Source organism: Canis lupus, chromosome 14 (assembly GCF_011100685.1).
Source record: "Canis lupus familiaris isolate Mischka breed German Shepherd chromosome 14, alternate assembly UU_Cfam_GSD_1.0, whole genome shotgun sequence".
Lineage (NCBI taxonomy): Eukaryota > Metazoa > Chordata > Mammalia > Carnivora > Canidae > Canis > Canis lupus.
The window spans coordinates 35,699,319-35,719,414 of record NC_049235.1 but is presented as its reverse complement, the minus strand read 5'-3'; the positions used below and the strand labels follow the sequence as shown (position 1 = coordinate 35,719,414).

The 20,096-nt window shown below is 41.2% G+C and overlaps 1 protein-coding gene across 1 annotated transcript in view; it reads right to left on the bottom strand.

Annotated features, from left to right (window-relative positions):
• Nucleotides 1–20,096, bottom strand: part of DNAH11 (dynein axonemal heavy chain 11) — a 318,773-nt gene that overhangs the window by 143,832 nt on the left and 154,845 nt on the right. The window contains 10 exon segments of the mRNA XM_038557079.1: nt 3,076–3,218; nt 3,647–3,770; nt 4,914–5,076; nt 8,536–8,729; nt 9,000–9,161; nt 11,107–11,346; nt 12,678–12,780; nt 13,444–13,609; nt 16,127–16,331; nt 19,098–19,271. Of these exon segments, the coding sequence (XP_038413007.1) occupies nt 3,076–3,218; nt 3,647–3,770; nt 4,914–5,076; nt 8,536–8,729; nt 9,000–9,161; nt 11,107–11,346; nt 12,678–12,780; nt 13,444–13,609; nt 16,127–16,331; nt 19,098–19,271 (1,674 nt within the window).

Genomic DNA, 20,096 nt, shown 5'->3' with positions numbered 1-20,096 from the left:
TACAGAGAAAAAAAATAAAGGATCTAGAAATAGACCCAATATGACATATATAAAGGTATTACTCTAATTCAGTAAGGAAGGAATACATGGTGTTAAGAAGAAAAGATACTGTTTTGGAAAAAAATAACTTGAAACCTCTCAGCTCACTCTTTACCATATATAATAATAAATGTATTTCAGATGTAAAGTTTTAAACATAACACTTATATAAAGGTACTAGGATGATGTATTCTGCTGCTATTCTAAAATCCATTTCCAATTTTATTCATAAAGTCCACGTGACAAGATAGAAAATTCACTTCCTCCCTGGTAGGCAAAGGTAGCCGATGACACACATGGCCACTAAGACATCAGCTTAGGGTCAGCTATCCAGAGAGCCCCAAGGTTGCCTGTCCCTTCCTTCTTCCTGCCGGGAATACAGACCCGATACAGCTGATGACACACATGGCCACTAAGACATCAGCTTAGGGTCACCTATCCAGAGAGCCCCAAGGTTGCCTGTCCCTTCCTTCCTCCTGCCGGGAATACAGACCCCACTGTACTCGTGTGGTGCTCACGAGGCAGGAAGCATCAGGAAGAGTGCTGGCAGAAGGGAAAGATGAGAAAGCATGGGTCTCTAAGTTTTTGGATATTCTATTTGCTGCCCAGTTGAGTTCTAAATGCTTCTAGTGAAGAGTTTTATAACCTTGGAGAGAAAAACTTTGCTAAATTCATAAGCAGTACCAAAATCATAAAGGAAAACACGGATTCATCTAATAAAAACTTCTTAAAATTATTTTTTTTAAGATTTTATTTATTTATTCATGAGAGACACAGAGAGAGAGAGAGAGAGAGAGAGGGAGAGAGGCAGAGACACAGGCAGAGGGAGAAGCAGGCTCCATGCAGGGAGCCCGACGTGGGACTCAATCCGGGGTCTCCAGGATCACACCCTGGGCTGAAGGCAGCGCTAAACTGCTGAGCAACCTGGGCTGCCCAAAACTTCTCAAAATTATAAACAAATATGTACCATATATACATTTAAAAGACAAATGATAAGAGGAAAAATATATGCAACACATAGGTAAGATGAATTGCATAGTATACATAGAACTCTTATAAACAAAACCATGTCTGAGTCAGTGGAAGAGTGGGCCCTCAGTAGCCGAGCTCTGGAAGTTTCTCAGCATCATGTCTCCTGTCCCACTCTTGCAAGCCCACCCTGATTTAATAAGAGAGGACAAAGATCTTACCTGTGAGTAGGAAGCATGTCAAAGACTGGCAGGTGTATTTTAAAACCAATGTAAGCTGCAACTATTTAACCTAGCAATACCCCTTCTAGGAACTTGTCCCATGGAAGCAAAGTTTTGTATGAAAGACATCTGTATAAGATGCTTGGTTTAGCTTTTATTCTCTGCCCTCCCCCCCCAAACAGAGAGAGAGCACGAAAGTGAGCGGGTGGGGAGGGGCAGAGGAAGAGAGAGAATCTTAAGTGGGTTCCATGCCCAGCATGGAGCCCAACATGGGGCTCAATCTCACGACCTTGAGATCGTGAACTGAGGTGAAATCAAGAGTTGATGCTTAAGTGACTAAGCCACCCAGGCAGCCTTGCGTTATTTTAAATGATGGTTCTCAAAATTTCAGGGTGCTTCAGCATTACCTGGAGGGTTTATGAAAACATACATTGTGTAACTCTCGTAGGGTTTTTGTTTCAAGAGGTCTGGGGTGGGACTGGAGAACCTGCATTTTCAAAAAGTTGCTGATTCTGTTGCTCCGAGGAACAGACTTTGATAGGGATTTATAACATTACAATCTCATATTCTATTATTGTACTTGTTTTTCCATTTCATAAAGAAAATGTGATCCAAATGTACCACCACAGAATAGGGAGAAATCTCTGGCCTTGTTACGATCTGGCAAAAATATTCTTAGTAACATTTTGATGGGGACAAAACTCTTTGGGCAACTGACCCGTGAATTCTGATCTAACATCAGTCCAGAAATGCTGAGTAAGATTAATGTGGAATTTCAAAGAGTAGGGCAAAAGAGAAGCTTATGAACACTTCACACCTCCAAGGAGAGGTATAGTCACGGCCAACCCACTATCTCATCCCCTTTCCCTCTGCGCTCCAGGCTCTGCTGCAGCCTGGACCTTCTTACTAGCTCGATGCATCTAGAATACTAGAAAGAACAGCGAAGTGGAAATTTTTCTAGATTACTAACCATTTCTATACCAGGAAGCGTGGTTCGCCTTAAACTGGCTTCCTGCCATGAGTGTGGAGGCATTTCTTATGTTACTCGATCTTTACTGCTGCTAATATTCGGTTACATTACATCCCTAGGAGTTACACTGAAGCACAGAGTAGTCTGTAGGGAAAATCCTCAGGTTGAGGCTCAGTACATCTGGTTAATAAACCTCAATTGTTTGCCTTGAGGTTCTGACATAATTCAGTTCCTTAATTCAAACCTCTCCCACTGTTCCCTTCATGATTTATAGCCCCTTATTCCATCCTAATTTACTTCCCAGCCTGATCCACTTCCTTTTCCCAAAAAGAACCCCGTGTTGCAGATATTCAGAGCAATCTTGGGTTTCTCCAAAAGTGTAATGTTCAGTGCAGTCTTACTCTTACATAGATGCTATTTTTTATTCCCAAAGGTTCCTCTCTACCCAGGGCTTCTCCATGGATTCCAACTCAAGCCTGGCATGTGGCAGGCACATCACTTCCTCCAAAAGAGCCCGCTAAAGTGAAGGATGCTGCACTCATCTGTGACCCATGGTACTACTTACATCAGTCCTGTATTATAATGATTTGTGAGGGCCCTTGTCACCTGGACCAGTATCAGCTCCTCAAAGACAGAGAACATGTCCAGTTTAGTCGAGCACCCACACTGTGTGCTCAACACAATGCTTTGTAGATGCTCTGCATCATGGTAAACCTTAAGAAGGTTTACTTCTGATGTGGGGCATGTGAAAATGCAACTATTCTTTCAAAATGAATGGCTGAAATTCAGACTCAGAGTAAGAATCCTGAAACAGAACCATGTGACCGTTCTAATAGCAGGTTTTAAATATTATGCAAGTAAACAAGTGTTTCTTACTTTGAGCTGTAGCTGCACCCTGGCCAGAAAGAATTTCCAACAATTTTCTCTAGAGTCCACCATGCCTAGGCCACGAACTTCATTACGAATTCCGGAAATTATGCTGTCTACATCTTCATCACTGAAGAGATCCGGGATTTCTCCTGCCCTCAAAGGAATGAATAGAATTACTGAAAGACAGTCACAATTTGCATTCTAGATATGATTTTTTAACACCTGGAATGCTTTATAATACAAAGTTCAGTTTAAGAGATAAAGAGTTTGAAATCAGAAATGCCTTTTTTTTTTTCCATTTTCAAGACACACAATGCATGGAGGACAAGCCCTGATGGACACACCCATTAAGCTCATATATGTAGGAATAACATTTACTTCATTGAAGGCTCCTCCAAGGCACCTCACATCCGTAAGCCAAAGCAATACACTCAAATTAGTTAGGTTTATAGGTTTCTCCCCAAAGACTGCCCCAGAAAACATCTCAAAGACAAATTATCTCTCTTTAAAGTTCACTGCAACTACAGATAATTTGTCATTGGGGAAGATCTTTCAAGGAATGTGTTGGTTTAATCACCTGATGCCAGTAAGTCATTAATCAGCACGAGAAAGCTCTCATCTAGAACCTGGGCATCTGTCAGTAGGAACACGGTGGGCATGTTCTTGGCTCCAGTTCTGATATACAAATTGGCAAGATCTACCTGTAAGGAAAGGAGGCCATCATTCATGCGTTGTTGAAATGCTGACGGGACGTTGGGAGTACGTGTGTGAGGGCTGGGAAGAAGTGAGTAAGTATAATGTGAGAGCGGCATGTTGTACTGTCCCCATTTGCACATTCTTTCCTCTCAGCAATCCCACAGAGGGGCAAACAGCATGACATCACCTCCTTTTCTGGCATATAATGATGAGCGTCATGTTCGTGGCTTAATGAAGCATCAGGAAGAGGACCGGCAGCTGATGGACAACTCCCTCCTAATAGACTGATAATGAATTTGGTGATGCTTTTGCCAAACAACGCAGTAAAAGGAAGACCCTGCTCATTTCAACAACTCTTTCATTGAAAACAGTTTTTGTTTGGTTATTTATTGAGCTCTGTTTAGTGATATTCAGGGCATGAGATTTCTTTTTTTGTTTGAAAATGGCCACGTTTCACCCACATTTCACTTGCCACAAATATTATGGCATATTTGAATATTATTTTGTAAGTACTCTTGTGATTAAAAAGCCAACTTTTAAAAGCACATGAGAGTTTCTTGAATGTTTTCCCATCACATTTTATTTTCCTGATTCATCCAAAGTGGAAGAAATCTATTTGGACTTGTAAAGGCAGTATTTTTTTTTCGCCCCCTCCAACATATAGGAAAACCAGCGGTGTTGAACAGCAGGTGTGATCAATACAAAGGAAAAACTCTGTTTTAAGCTAGTATTTAAATGATTTTTTTTTTTTTTTAAGATTTAAAAGGTTGATTGATTTATTTGAGAAATGGAGAGTACACACACACACAGGGAGGTGGGGCAGAGGGACACAGAGAGAGAAACCCAAGCAGACTCCATGCTGAGCACAGAGCCTGACTTGGGGCTCTAACTCGTGACCTTGAGATCACAATCTGAGCTGAAATCAAGAGTCAGACGCCCAAGTGACTGCACCACCCAGGTGCCCCCTACTAAATTTACCATGAAGGAGAAACAGGTAAATGTAACTAAATCCCACAAAAGCTTCCCCCCCTCTTGGTTGTGGAGGCTTTGGCCAAATCTGGGAGTCAGAGCTGACATGCGCACACTACCAGGTCAGGCCTTACCGGCCAGGCAGGAGGGAAGAAGGGCTGCCTACCGCTCCTACTCACCCGGAATTCTTGGATTCCAAAGCCTTCAGTCAGAGTGATTTGGAAGACTTCAAGGCTGCAAATGTAAGCTGCCAGCCGGGACAAGCTCTGCTTGCCACTGCCGCCCACTCCAATCAAGAGTGCATGACCCTGGGGGGTCCGAAGGATTCGGCTGATGCGACACCTGCTCAGAGACAGCACACCTGTCTGAAGTCTGAAGAGCTGAGGGACTGTGTCTGTTTCATTTTTTAGAAAAACACCTAGACATTAAATCTGAATTTTTATTTTACACTTCCAGTGTTCCTTCATCTGTTTCTCCATCAAACAAAGATGCCCCACACACTGATGCCCAACAAACTGTCCCTATGGGGATCACATCTAGAGCTCTCATTGCTTTCTTACTGTCCATATACAAAGGCCTTTTCTTGAGGCTTCAAGTTTTTTGATTAGCAAGAATGACCCCAACTTTACACTGGCACCTATGTGCAGCAACATCAGAGAATGTCTTCATGGGCAGCCCGGGTGGCTCAGTGGTTTGGTGCCACCTTCGGTCCAGGGCATGGTCTTGGATACCTGGGATCGAGTCCCACGTCGGGCTCCCTCCATGGAGTCTGCTTCTCCCTCTGCCTCTGCCTCTGTCTCTGCCTCTCTCTCTCTCTCTCTCTCTCTCTCTGTCTCTCATGAGTAAATAAATAAAATCTTTAAAAAACAAACAAACAAAAAAGAGAATGTCTTCATGCCAGAAACTTCTGCGGTAGAATTACTTAGGCAAGAATGGATTTGTTTAGGCCAACAAACATCTCACATGTGATTTACTTCATGCAGATTCAATACTTGTCTCTAGGAGTCTTCCTTTGCACTAAAGCTTTGTCTGTCCTCAAGCACTCTCAAAAATGTACTGAAACCTTTCAGAATCACTGAGTTAAATTTCTAGCAAGGCCAACTAATCCCTTGTTCTATTTTATTAAGGAGATTCTAAATGATTGCACTAATGATACTGCTACATTTTACAGTTAGGAGAAGGTTGGCCTAAACATCATCTCGATTGAATAAATAGGTCATAATTACGTTGTAAATATTGAGAAAACAAAAAAATCGAAATAGAAGTATACAGATACCTAAATGCAAAAAATTAGACACCTTTCTCTAGTTGCTTTTCTGAAATGAATGTAAACTTCTGGCCTTGAATGATCCATCTAGATAGGTTTTTTTGTTTTTTTGTTTGTTTTTTTACAACACATCATGAAAAAACAAGGTTCAGGTACTTATAGTAGGACAAGCACATCTCAGCTGAAAACCTTCAATAACTAAAAAGACAGGTTATTTTTCCAGGCTCAGTCTTTCCATCAGATTTACTGTACATTTACATCACACACAGAACCACCTCAGAAAAGCCATAAAATTACTCAGAAGCAAATGAAAGCCAAAGTTACAAAGCAGAGTTTTCCTCTCATTTTAATGTATGTTTTGAGGTTTGTACCTCACTGGATTCTTGAAGGAGCCAAGGTCCTTTCTACAAGTCCTCAAGGACACATTCCAAAATTATCTCTAACCCTGAGTAAATCAGCTGCTAGCTTTGACTCCCTGATCAAAGAAACAGCTTTAGTCTTTAAGGTCACTGAGATCCCCAAGAGGAAGGATTACAGGAGAAAATTCTCTCCCTCAGTGGTCATAGTGGGGCCTCTTTCACCTGCCCCATGACATACCTTCATAGTCAGTGTGTCCAAACCCAAGCAGGAACAGTGTTACCAATACTTCAATTAGCACTACAGTCATGGATTCTAACTTAGAACCTTTGTAATAACTGGAGGATTGTAGCTCCGGAGGGATCAATGAAACAATCAATACTTCCCACACTGGTAGTAAGTCATGATGGGAGGTCTCCTGAGTTTTTCTTAGCTACTTGTGAAAATTGAACTCTCCACCTCTTTAGTGTGTCTCTTGGAATTTACCTCTTCTCATCCCTCCTTCCTTTTTGACTTATTTTTAAGCATGATTTCATTATTTTAATCTTTGCCCAAGTATCACTCGGTGGAAAGGCCAGTGTTACTTATTGAATGACATCCCCCAAAATTCACATATTAAAGTCCTAACCCCCAGTACCTCAGAATATAAGTTTATCTGGAAATAGGGTCACTGAGGAAGTAACTAGGTAAGGCAAGATAGTATCATTCTGGAGTAAGGTGTTTCCCTCATCGAGTACAACTGGTGTCCTTATGAAAAGGAGAAATTTGGACACACGCACACACAGAGGGAGAATGCCATGTGAGGACTGAAGTTAAGCCACCACCAGCCAAGGAGCAACCAGAAGCTTGGAGGGAATTCTGGAACAGATCCTGCCTAGCACCTACAGAGGGAGCATGGCTCTCTGTCACCTCGACTTCAGACTTCTTGCCTCCACTGTGAGACAATAAATACCTGTTTTTCTAAACCAGCCACATGTGTTTTCTGGTACAGCAATGCTAGCAAACTAATACAGTCAGTGACAAATCACAGGGACGAGGGCAGTAGCATTGGACATGCAGACCCACCCCACTGTCCACACAGCCATAGCAACAGCCAGCTGCTTAGACTATTCCACAAATGGAGTCACTCTCAGGCTAAAACCTGTTGAAAAGCTTCTCATTGTACTTAGAATAAAATAGAAACTCCTTCCTCTTGTTACAAGGAAATACCCATTTTGGCATCTCCATGCTTGTCAAATACTTGCCCTCCATTCTGTAGTCATGATGATCTCTCTTCTGTTTCTGAACATTCAGCCTTGGGGCCACATGAAATTTGACCTTGCCTAGAGTATTCTTCCTTCAGATCTTTCCATGCTCTTGCTTACCATTTGTTCTCACCTTAAATGTCACACTTCCTCACAGAGCTATCCAGACCCTTTATGGGAATACACATATTTCTCAGAATTGATCTATTTCTCAGCAAGACATCACTTTCTGACATCTTGCTTATTTTTTTATGTCCTTATAAATGTCCATCAGCATCACTAAAATGTAAGCTCAGCTAGAGTACAGACTAGACTATCTTGTCTGCTGCTGTATTCCCAGTGCCTAAAACAATGTCTGACAGCAAGGGATCTATGGATGGTTGCATGTTTCGTGCACTGCACAAGGCACCCAGTCTAGGGGGTGAGACAGAGCCTTGTCGGCCATGCTCTACTTCTGGACAGCGACATCTCTTTAATTACCTGCCAAGAAAACATGCCCCCTTCCTTCTCTAATTTGTCCCAGAATAGTGAATAGGCTGGCATTATTCCTGTTTAGCACTCAGTAGGCACAATTTCAATTAACATGCTTCATCAATGACCAGCAGTTTCAGTTCATCTTGTTTCTGCCAGTTAGGAGTTTTTTGGCTTTGTATGTATCACATGCTTTCCTCTTTCTGAATATTCTTACCTGTCAGGGCTATAGTGAAATAAAATGAAATAATGGGTCTGATGATACTTCAGAAAGTAGGCTACTGGCCTAAGACGTTACTAAGATTAGGACCTAGCTTAGACAGTCGTACCATTACGCTGCATGGCAAACAAGAGATGGGAACTGCCAGCTCAGAGTACTTAGAATGATCTACAGAAGAACAATGATTGTGGAGACCTAGCCATTTTCACTTTGTGAACAAGCATCATGACTCATCAACTCACACATGCTGCATGGCGTCTTCAAATAAAACCAGGTGCATGGCAGCATTCAGTTCATTGTAGTTGTCTAAGGCTTCCATAAGAACTTTCTTCAGCACCTCCCAGTCCTTCACCGGCAGGTAACATGGGTCTTGGCCACCGTGAGCAAAGTGGCAATAGATGAGGGGCTGTTGAAGCAGCATGTGACTATCTACACCCTGCAGGAGGAGGAAGAGAGAAATATGGTCACGACAGCCATCCGGAATGATTCATCTAGAAGCACAGTGACCCATCGAAGGAAGAACTTGCAGGTCAATGTGGGAGTCGGTGGGCAGAATGTCCCCGAGCCCAGACCAAGTATATTCTTGAATCACAGCTGTTCCAGCAAGGTAAGCATTTGCACAATTCATTCACATCCTTAGAAGACTCTGCCCCAATACCAGTTCGCACCAGAGCAAACAGTGACCTCTGACATCCAACACACTCACTTCAAAACATTTACAAGCGGTTTCCAGCATTTTTTTCTGAAACAAATCACAATCCTTTGGGTCTACCAGTTTGTCTCCATAAACACGAGAAGATTCATGAAGCCACAGGCGGATTAAATCATTCGGGCATTTTAAACATTCAGGAGAAGCAAATAAAATCCCCTACAAGGCAAAAACGGGAACAATTAAAAACTCAGAAAGTGAGGACATTCCCCAACAGCATTTTCCTTTAACATTTTAACTGTATACTAAATTTAGCAATGTATTAAGTTAAAAGAATTACCATAATTGGATTATTAGAGTAGTAGTTTTAATGTCTGGTAAGTAACATCTTAAAAGTTGACTATTATTATACCCAGTTTTGGAATGCAGGTAAGAATGTAGGGATGTCACAAGCCAGCCCAGGGAGTAAATAGCTCATCCGATGACTTGTGCCTATTAAGTCTCCCAACAGATGACATTTCCCAAAGTACCAGTAGCTAACGTGAATATTCCAGAATCTTGAATTGTTTTTATTCCAAAATCCTTTGCTAGCAGTTAATCTAACCCCTTCCATGTAGCAGGTGGAGAATATAAGACCGAAAGTAAATTGCTTGAAATCACACTTTGTGGGTAGATCCGCAACTGGCCTCAAAACATTTTGGCTCCCACCCTTTTTTCACACAGCCCTTCGGTATCTTGGATTCATCTACACCCACTCCTTTGGGAGAGAGTCAGCTGGCTCTGGATTTAGAAGAGAACACAGCAGAGCTGGAGGCAAGTAGTTACAGCCTCAACAACTGTTTGGTGGCACGAGGTGTAACTGACAGACTAGATACAAGCGATGAGCAAGCCTCTCATCCACGTCATCTATGGCTTTCCTTCCCTTCTTTCCCTAAGATTAAAAATCAGCTTTGCAGCACCCAGGTGGCTTAGTTGGTTAGGCATCTGACTCTTGATTTTGGCTCAGGTCATGATCTCAGGGTCATGAGATTGAGACTAGGATCAGCATCCATACTCAGCATGGAGTCTACTTGAGATTCTCTCTCTCCCTCTGCCTCTCCCCCTGCTTGCTCTCTAATAAAACAAACAAACAAACAAACAAATAAATAAAGTCTTTAAGAAGAATCAGCTTTTATTTTTTTAAAATACTTTGTTTATTTTTTCATGAGAGACACACACACAGAGAGAGAGAGAGAGGCAGAGACACAGGCAGAGGGAGAAGCAGGCTCCCCGCAGGGAGCCCTACGCGGGACTCGATCCTGGGTCTCCAGGATCACACCCTGGGCTGAAGGCAGGTGCCAAACCGCTGCGCCACCAGGGCTGCCCCAAGAACCAGCTTTTAAACAACAATGTATTGAGCACAGTCTTTCCAGCAGGTGCTAGAAATACAGCAATGACAACGAGGGGTCTGTGTTCTCAAGAATCTGGTGTCTGATGCGGCGCTATAGTTTTAAGGCATTTGCAGTCATTTAGAAAAGAGGATTATAAAAATATAAAAAAACAAAAAAAAATCATCAAATATAAAGAAGCCTGAAATTTTTCACTACCTCTCTCACAAAAGGACTTTAGGCCATAAATAACTCTCTTCAGCTGCTTCTACTGTAGAAGATGGATCACATCAGTTGATTTTAACTCCAGGTTTCAATTTCCTCTTTGGAATTTCCTTTCTAAACCAAATACATAAACAGCGTCCTTTTGGCAGGTAAGCAAAATAAGTGTCAAGGTCAAATCAAAATAATCTGGTGCCATAAGAAATTGAAGTTTCTCTTGACTTATTTAAAAATCATTATTGCATTAACATGAAAAAATAACAAATGATCTCCCTTACTTGGCACAAAAGGAGGCACTCAAATATTTATATGGACTACATGGACAGGGAGTCAGATTTCCACCCTTGCTTCTGTAGCTAAGTCTCTGCACAACCCAAGTGAAAACACTAGTCCCATTGATAAAATGGGAATAAAGCTGCCATACATCCTTCACAGAGAAGTTTATGGTATATAATCAAAGAACACATACAAAAGTACACAGTATCATCTTGAACTAAGTTCCATAATTGAATACCATTAATGTTACCATAATCATTCCTCTACCCAAGATGCACAATCCAGAGCCATCAAGGTACCTGGAAGATGTTTGACAGGTCTCTCAGATTAAAGAGGTAGTGGAATTTCACAGCTGTGGGTAAAAAGTTATGTGTCATCATCTGATGGAAAGTGATTGTTGCCTGTATCAGAGAGGGGCCACTCTTGAGAACTGACGGACCAAATGCTTGCTGCTGAAAATGGAAGTTAAGAATTTGGCTATAGATGGTTTGCAGTGCATCCAAGGATGGAAAGTTGAATGCAAACACAGTGAAATGTCTCTGAAAAACAAAACAAATGTAAGAGTTACATATAAAAAGGATTATAATGGTACCTATTAGATTGAAAAAAAAAGGCCATTTTTAAATCCCTTCCTATATTCCATGCCCACTGTCATATAACTGTGGTACCTTCCTCTCTGGTTCTGGGCCTGGCTATGTGACTTGATTACGCCAACAGAGTAAGGCAGAAATGATTCTGTGCCAGTCACTGTCAGAAGCTTGTGTTTTTCCACTTGCTCTCTGAAGGCTCTACCTTTACCATGAATTGTACAAACCTACTAACGGATGAGACACATGAAGCAGAGCCACACTGTCCCTATCACTTTAATCAAGTCATCATAAATTCACTGATAGTCAACTCCCAGGCATATGAATGAGCTCATCTAAGATCATGAGAGTCACCCAACCGAGCCCCCAGTGATTCCAGATAAGGGAGTAAGCAACACTTACTCTTCTATAGTGTTGTGCTATGCATGTTATAGTTGGTGGAGGTTATTGTTATTAAAAGTTATGCACACATAAAACACACACGTAAATATTTATATGAGTTTTATTCATCATTCCAAAATGTGGAAACAACCAGAGCATCCTTCATAGATGAATGGATAAACAAACTGGTATACCAATACAATGAATACTACATAGTAGTAAAAAAAAAAAAAAAAAAAAAAGGAGATATCAATATCAAGCCATGAAAAGACATGGAGAAACCTTAAATGTATATTTAAGCTAAGTGAACGAAGTCAATCTGAAAAGGCTACATACTATGGGATTTCAACTGTGTGACATTCTGGAAAAGGCGAAACTATAGAGACAATAATAGGATAACTTGACTGACAGGGATTCGGGGTGAGGTGAGGAAGGATGGATGATTAGGTGGAGTATAGAGGATTTTTAGCAGTGAAACTATGCTGTATGGTATTTTCATGGTGGACACCTGGCATTATTCACATGCCAAAACCCCCAGAACGCACAACACAAAGAATGAACTCTGTGAACTTTGGACTTTGGTTAATCATAATGGATTCATATTGGTTCATCAATTGTAATAAACGTAGGACACAGACGCATGATGTTTGTAATAGGGTAAAATAAAGTAGGAGTGTGAGAGGGTATATGGGAACTCTACGCAGTCCTTTCAACTAAAACTGCTAGAATGATCCGTAAACCTGTACTGGCTCTTAAAAAATAATCCATTAAAAAAAAAAAGGCTTAACTCAATGTCCAGGAGGAGTTCTAGTTTGTACTCAAAAGCATCAAGAATCATACTCTACAATGTCTGAGGTTTTAATTAGGGCCTATTTGGGAGATGACAGTAATCCACATCCTACCTGTAGTCTAGGATTGATCGTGAAACTGCCCACCATCAGATTCATGCAGGCGACGTATTGACAGTTGCGAATTTCTTTAAGCATCGCCTTCTGTCTGTCATACCTGAAAGAAAACAGAACCTTAACTTCAAAACCTGAAGATGACAACACAACAGAATCCCCCAGTTTCCAAAGGACTTCATCACCAATTGTCTCCTCTGATCTTCATAATGGTTCTGTGCTACTGGGTGTTTTTGGGTCTCATCTCAGGGACACAAAAATTAAAGCTTAGACAATGGAAGGCTCCATAGCTCCTCGGATGCCAGACTCAACATAAGGAGCTGAACCAACACCTACTGCTACTGCTTCCTGATTCCCATATGCCTCTATTTCCGGTTGGAAATATCCAAAGCTAAGCTGGGGGCTCTCCTTCTAGTTAACGGCAGAGATGGGCACACTGCAATCCCCAGCCGCTACCAGTTACATCCCACAGAATAAGGTGGAGAGTCTAAGCAATTTAGTGTGAGTTAGTGTCTGAGATTTTAATGCTTCAACTAGACAGTAATGTTTCTAAGACACTTTTCAATCCAATTCTGCCAAAGATACAGAGGGAATTATGATTCTGAATTTTGGATGACGAAAAGGGGATGTAAAATGAAACCCAAAAGTCATCACAAAACATGCTCCTCAGAAGAGGAAGAAGTTGGGGTAATTTCATCCTTCAGTGTTCACCCTTCATAACAAGAATTCGATTTCAGGAGAGAAGAGAACACAGAGAATCACTTACCAGTGTCCATAATCAATGTGCTGACGAATCAGAGTGTGGGGCTGCACTGTGCCATATAAGTCCACTTCAGGCATATTCATGTCGTCGATGAAATAAACTAACTTTTTATTTCCTTCTGGACTATAGATACGACCAGCTTTTTTCTCTAGAGGTTTCTCAAGTATTCCTGAAACAAATGCACATTTTTGCCCACTGATCGGATAAAATCAGTTCCATCCTTAATCTTTCTTTCCCTCATTTTTCCTCATCTTCTGTCCATTTCATGCACTCCTAAGTCTTCAAGTGTCATATCTCTGCTGGTTAATATTGAGGATGACCTTCTGTTCACCTCCTCTGTGTCATGCTTTCCTGCCAACCTCCCTTCTACCGGCAGAGCTCACCTCACCACCTTTCCCACAGCGTCAGTACCTGAAGCAGGCTATCACGCAGCCAGCAATCTGAGGCAACGCCATTGCTAGCCTGTAAACGTTCGTCCCTGAACCCAGTCCAACATGAGGCCCACTGCCGGTCCAGACATGGCCTACTCCCTTAGCCCTCTATCACGCTTGCAAGAGCATCTAGGGACAACTCAAGAGAGTCCCCCATACCTCTCTTTCTGGGTCATCCAGGGGCACAAGTATAAGGGAATACTGTATGTAGACTCTATCCTGTGCACACATTAACTTACATTTCTTCCTGTGCCTAAATGACTTTGTTTGGACTTGAGAGAAAATCACGGGGGTAGAAAATCCTAAACAGAGTGTGTAAGATGTAGTATCTAATAGTTGCTGACTCTCCAAATCAATGATGAATAGCTTGAGGACAAGGAACTACATCATGTTCATGACTATATCCTGTTGACAACCACAACAAGTATTTGTTAAATGAATGAAAGAACAAAGATGTATATTATGAATAGATTAACAAAGCCCTCTTCCAAGAAGTGGACTTGGCATTTCCAAACGTGTGCTTCCTATCAGCCATGGGTGCCTGGAGGTTTGGCCAACACCAAGCAAGCCAATCCCACAGACAAGAGCACAGAAGGCGAAAAGGAAGGAGGTGGGTTAACACTCTGTTAGTCAGCTAGGTGCCAAGCTGTAGTATCATCTTTCTCTCCTCATCCCAAATCTGCCTGACCACAACTTGTAAACAATACCTCGTGCCTCTTCCCTTTCACTATTCCTTCTACAATTTTAGTCCAGAGCAACATTACATTCAGCTGGTACAATACCCAGGGAGACTGGTCTCCTCCAAAGGACAACCTGCATCTTTTTAGTTCCTACCTCCCCATAAATGGCTCGCCATTTCCTAATACCTGAAATACATTCTCTTCAGCTTGCATCTTAGCTCTTTCTACAGTTACAGTGACCAACCATTCCACGTTGCCTGGGACTATTCTGGTTTGTTTGTGTTCCTGTTTTCTGAGAGAGATAAAGAGAGAGCACACGTATGAGCTGGGATGGGAAGGGGGTGGGAAGGGTATGGGAAAGGCAGAGGGGAGAGGGCAGAGAGAATTAGAAACAGGCTCCACTTCGAGCACAGAGCCCAACTAGTGGCTTGATCTCATGACCGTAAGATTATGACCTGAGCCAAATTCAAGAGTCAGATGCATAAGCCGCTGAGCCACCCAGGCGCACCGAATTATCCTGATTTTAACACTAAAATCTCCTCACTCTATGGCAAACCAGACGGTTGGGCATTCTATCCACAATATGACTCCAGCCCACCACTACAGTCTTTTCCCTGTCTTCTACTCCATCCCTGTGCTTCAGTCAACTGAGAGTTTCAATTAATTGAATGTGTTCTATATAATCTTCTCTTTCCTACGTTTGCTTATACTGATTTTTCTATCTCAGATCCCATCTTTGCCTGCATACCACCCCACCTTGAAGATTGGAAACCCAAACGTTCTTTAAAGTACACTGGTCTTTCTATTTGTTGTACTAATAGGCAATGTCTAAATCTTACACAGCACCTAGACCCCTTCAGAACTAGTAAGATGAATTCAGACAATCACAGAAACCAAAATCAGGGCAACCCAACAAGTTTAATCAACTACTAGAAAATAGAGATTTTTCACTGTCACCATCCCCAATACAACCCTGACACTCTCCTGGATAGTGACAGATCTACCAGTATCAGCTCTTTCTACACTACCTCCTTACTTCCCATACCTACTTAGCTTGCCCTTCCTAACTCAAATCTGCCCCAAATTTTGTTTACATGGATACATCAACTCAAAAGGTAAAGTTATTCTGACAATTTTTCTAAGATTTAATTAACAGCTTGTGGCCTGTCATTTCATCAATACAGTTTTAATGAAGTTCTCCTAAATCAATCCCTTCCTTGAAAAGGTAACCAGGGCACTCTTGCCTGTGTACACCCTTATGTCACTAGGGTTCCATAAAATTGATTAAAGGTGACCAAACTGTGTAGAGGCAAAGCAATGAACACTGCTGAGGTCAAGTCTTGCTGTTCTACAGGGTAATAACCCAAATAAAGCTATTAGTGATATAAAAAGCCAAAATCACAATACTGAAACCAAGTATATTTTGCCCAGATTGGTGATAAGTAAAAATTCATCTGAGGCCTAAGAGAAAGGTCTAAAGCCTAGAGAAAGTAGTCTTCCCCCTTGGCCTACATGCCTCAGCCATGACAGTTTCTGATCCCTCGTTTCTAAAATACAAGCAGTAGGAACACTTACTTTGCAGAGCTGCAGACGTTGTATAGTAGTTGAAAGGTACACGGGTCACTATGTAATCCTCAGAGAGACTTGCCAGCGTGTCACCTACGAAGGCTGTCTTTCCCACCCCAGCATTTCCTACTAGCATGAGGGGTTGTCCTTTCTCAAGCAGCAGCTCTACGAAATATCTGAGACGAGTTGTCTCTGTTGTGTGAACCACAACTCTCTGGAACACAATGAGACAAAAGTCAGAAAGAGAGGCATTCCAAAATTTCGTATCTGAACCAACACAGTAACTTGAGAATGAGACCCAAAGAATTCTTAACTCAAGTTAACACTCGGGAGGAGAGACCTTACCTGATCTTCAGTTTTGCACTGTCAGAGTTCAGACACCATAGCTTGAGAGCAGCTGCCGAATGCCATCAAAGTCCAGCAGCATAAGCAACTGATTTATCTCTTCCAAGTTAAGTGTGAGCCAGAGCCCCCTATCACAGAGCACCTGCACTCTGTCCAGCCTCGTGTTAGGCATACAAGGGAATACAATAAGCGTTTAAGAGACCAACCACCACTCTTCAGGAGGTGACAAAGCATTTGAAAAGTCAAGCCACGCATAAACAAAGTTGGCAGCAATGCCTTGGCTGGGTAAGATTAAGTGGCAAAATGGTGAGGGGAGAGTTTACACTAAAGGAGCTCAGCACAGTGAGTGACCCACTGGTGGGAAACAGTGATTTTATGTGAAATATTCCTAAGTCCAAAGTACATGTCAAACATATTATACACTGTTTTATTAAAAAAAAAACTTTACAACAATGCTTCTGTTTTGAAAATTAGCTATTTATATATAGCTTATTATTTCACAGCAAATCTAAGGTGGCTTAGGGGAGTACAATAAAATGAATGGAAATAAACGCCAGATTCAGAGAACATAGACTAATATATAATATCACGGAAAGAGGTAGCTGGTGTAGACATGCAAGAAATAGAATCCTGCACTGTGATTAAAAGAGAGTTGACATTTCTTGCACTTTTGGTGGCCAAATTCGAAAGGGGGTAAAGGGGATTTAGAGTGTTCTTTAAAACAAACTAACAAAGCAAAAAACCACAAAAATGAAACAAAACAAAACACACCTAAATGTTACAATATATTCCTTCTCTGTTTGGTTACCATATACTGAACACAACTGGGTCTTTTATAGGTCATTCAGGATCATTTTTATGATTATGAATATTTACACTAGAATTTTATTTTAATTCAGCAATACTCTCAGGGCCACTGAGAGCACAGGCTGTTCTATGCTACATCAAACAGTCCCAGAGGATTGTTTTTCATCAGAGTTACATTTTATAATATTTTTCCCCCTCTTTTGCTGTTCATTGTCATCATGTGCTTTTTAATTTGGCCTTTAGCTCTTTTCTCTAGACATCAATACCAATAATCCACACTTACTGAGAGCTGAGTATGTGACAGGTACTATGTTAAGCACTTCATATGCTAGGTCGTATGATACAACCAATCTATAGGAGAGTTTTGTCATGATTTTCAGTTCAGAGACAATGAAACTAAAGCTTAGAGAACACTGATAACTTGGCCAAGGTCATAGCAAAGTAGTAAGTAGTAAATAGTGATGCTTGGATTAAAACCCAAGCCTGTCCAGAGCCTGAACCTTGTCTCACCTACCACACAGAAGATGTCAGGACATGGCTTGGATACACATTATATAATCTCTTGCTGTGCCCATCTTCCATATATAAAAAGGTTATTAAAGGTTATGCCTTATAAAGTTAAAACCCTGAAGGGAAGCACACACACAGAGGCCATGTCAGGACACAGCAAGAAGGTGGCCATCTGCAAGCCAAACAGAGAGGTCTCAGGAGAGACTAAACCAAACCAAACCAAACCTCCCAACACCTCAATCATGGATCTCTTGCCTCCAGGACGAAATTCATTTCTGATGTTTAAGCCACCCACTGTGTGGTATTGTGTTAGCACACTACTAACACAAGAAGACGCGGCCCCTAATGCAATGACTGGTGTCTTTATATAAAGAGGAATTTACATACAGAGACACACATGGGGAAAATGCCACATGAGGACTGGAGCCATGTTGCCACCAACCAAGGAACACCAAGATCACCATTGAACTGCAGACAGATGCCTGGAAAGGACTGTCTGACAGCCTCAGAAGGAACCACTCCCGCTGATGCTTTGTCTTTCAATGTGGAGCTTCCAGAGGCAGGAGACAATAAATGTCTGTTGTTGAAGCCACCTACCTTGCAGTGCTTAGCTCCAGCAGCTCCAGGCAATGAATACATGGGGGATTTCACACTAGCTGCCAAGTTAATACCATAGAAACCCCCTATATTCTACTCACACAGCACAGTAGGAAATGGTAAGCTCCAAAGTGAATCAGAATGACATGATTTTAAGATGTCTAATGAAAAGGAAAAGAGATTGGAGCAAAAGAAGATTGAAGAACAACTCAACAGCAGAGAAATGTAGAGCAACAATCTAGGAAGATAAATAATTTAAAAAAAAAGATTCATTTAGATTTGTCAGCTGCCTGGAGAATTCAAAACCTATGAGTTGGGAAGTTTAAAAACATCCATTTTATGCCTTGAGGGTTAAAGGAAAGACATTCTATGTGGAAAGTGCTGTCTAATAAATTCACAATAAGGACAGATGTAAGAATCACTGGAACTAACAGAAATAGGACTTCTCACAAAATTTCTAGGAAGATAAAAAGAAAGCGGTTATCATAGACTTAAGTTGAAATAAAAAAAATGCATCAACGTAAGTGCTGTCTCACTAGTTGTTCTTGTAACTAAGATTCTTCTCTCCCAGGAAATATGGGATCATATCAACAATAATTTTTCTGTCAGGCAGGCAAAGAAAGTCTGCTCCAAAATGAAAGAAAAAGAAAAAAAAAAATGAAACAAAAAGGCTCAAATTAGCACAGTGTGGCTTGAAAATCACTATGTTCCACCCACCTACCTGCAGAGGTACCTCTGGATCCATAGCAAATTTGGGGACTTTATCAGCCCAAGGCAAGAATTTCTTAGTTTTATGGTCCAAATAATAATCAAAGATTGTCCCCTGGGACGGAAATTTCACTGCTTTCATCTCTTTATGCCACCACCGACTGAATTCAGCTTGAGAGCCAGAAAGCTGAGGAGAACAAGAGAAATCCTTATTGTAGACTGAGAGGTAATTTTGAACACATATTAAGCCCCTTCACATCCTGTTCAACACAGTATTTGCAATGTACACAGTTATAATTACAAATGGGATTGAGTAACTGACCCAAGAAAAATAAATAACTAGAAGTAACTTATAATGAGTGATAATATCAGAGTGGCAGAAAGCTCTAATTGCCATATATCCATCAGGTACAAATTTTCTGGAATAATTATTAACTTAAAAGCAAAGTAAGGTTAGGTGAACCTTAGATTACCCCTGGGTTATTCAATTTAACAATGAGCTCTCATGCAAATTACCATGTTACGTACAGTAAGACAGTATTTCTCAAAGACTGGTGTCGATTTTGACCAATATTCACATCAATTGATAATAAAGATAAGAACAAAGGAATACTTTAAAAAAAACTGGTAACATTATTTGATTTAAACACTGTCCTCTCTCTGAGTTTATAGCCTTCTTGGACCTTCTGGTGTTGAAAGAGCTTTTCCTTTATAAAATCTAGGTACTTGTTTTGGTCATTTTTTTATGAATGTCCTTATTTAGAAAAGTAAACATTTGGTAACCCTATTTCATTTCTTCAAGTCCTTAGTTGAAATGTTTACCTTTGAAATTCTCAATTTGGGAACCCCTACCATGAGGGATGAGGAAAGGCATGTAGTCTGGCTAAAAACTCTAGAGAGACAAGCTGCTGCCCTACAGAAAGGCCTGACGGTGGTAGGGACCAGGAAGGTTCTCCTTGCTAGAAAGTGCTTCTTTTTGTATGATGATAGGTTCAAGCCCTTTGTTACTAGA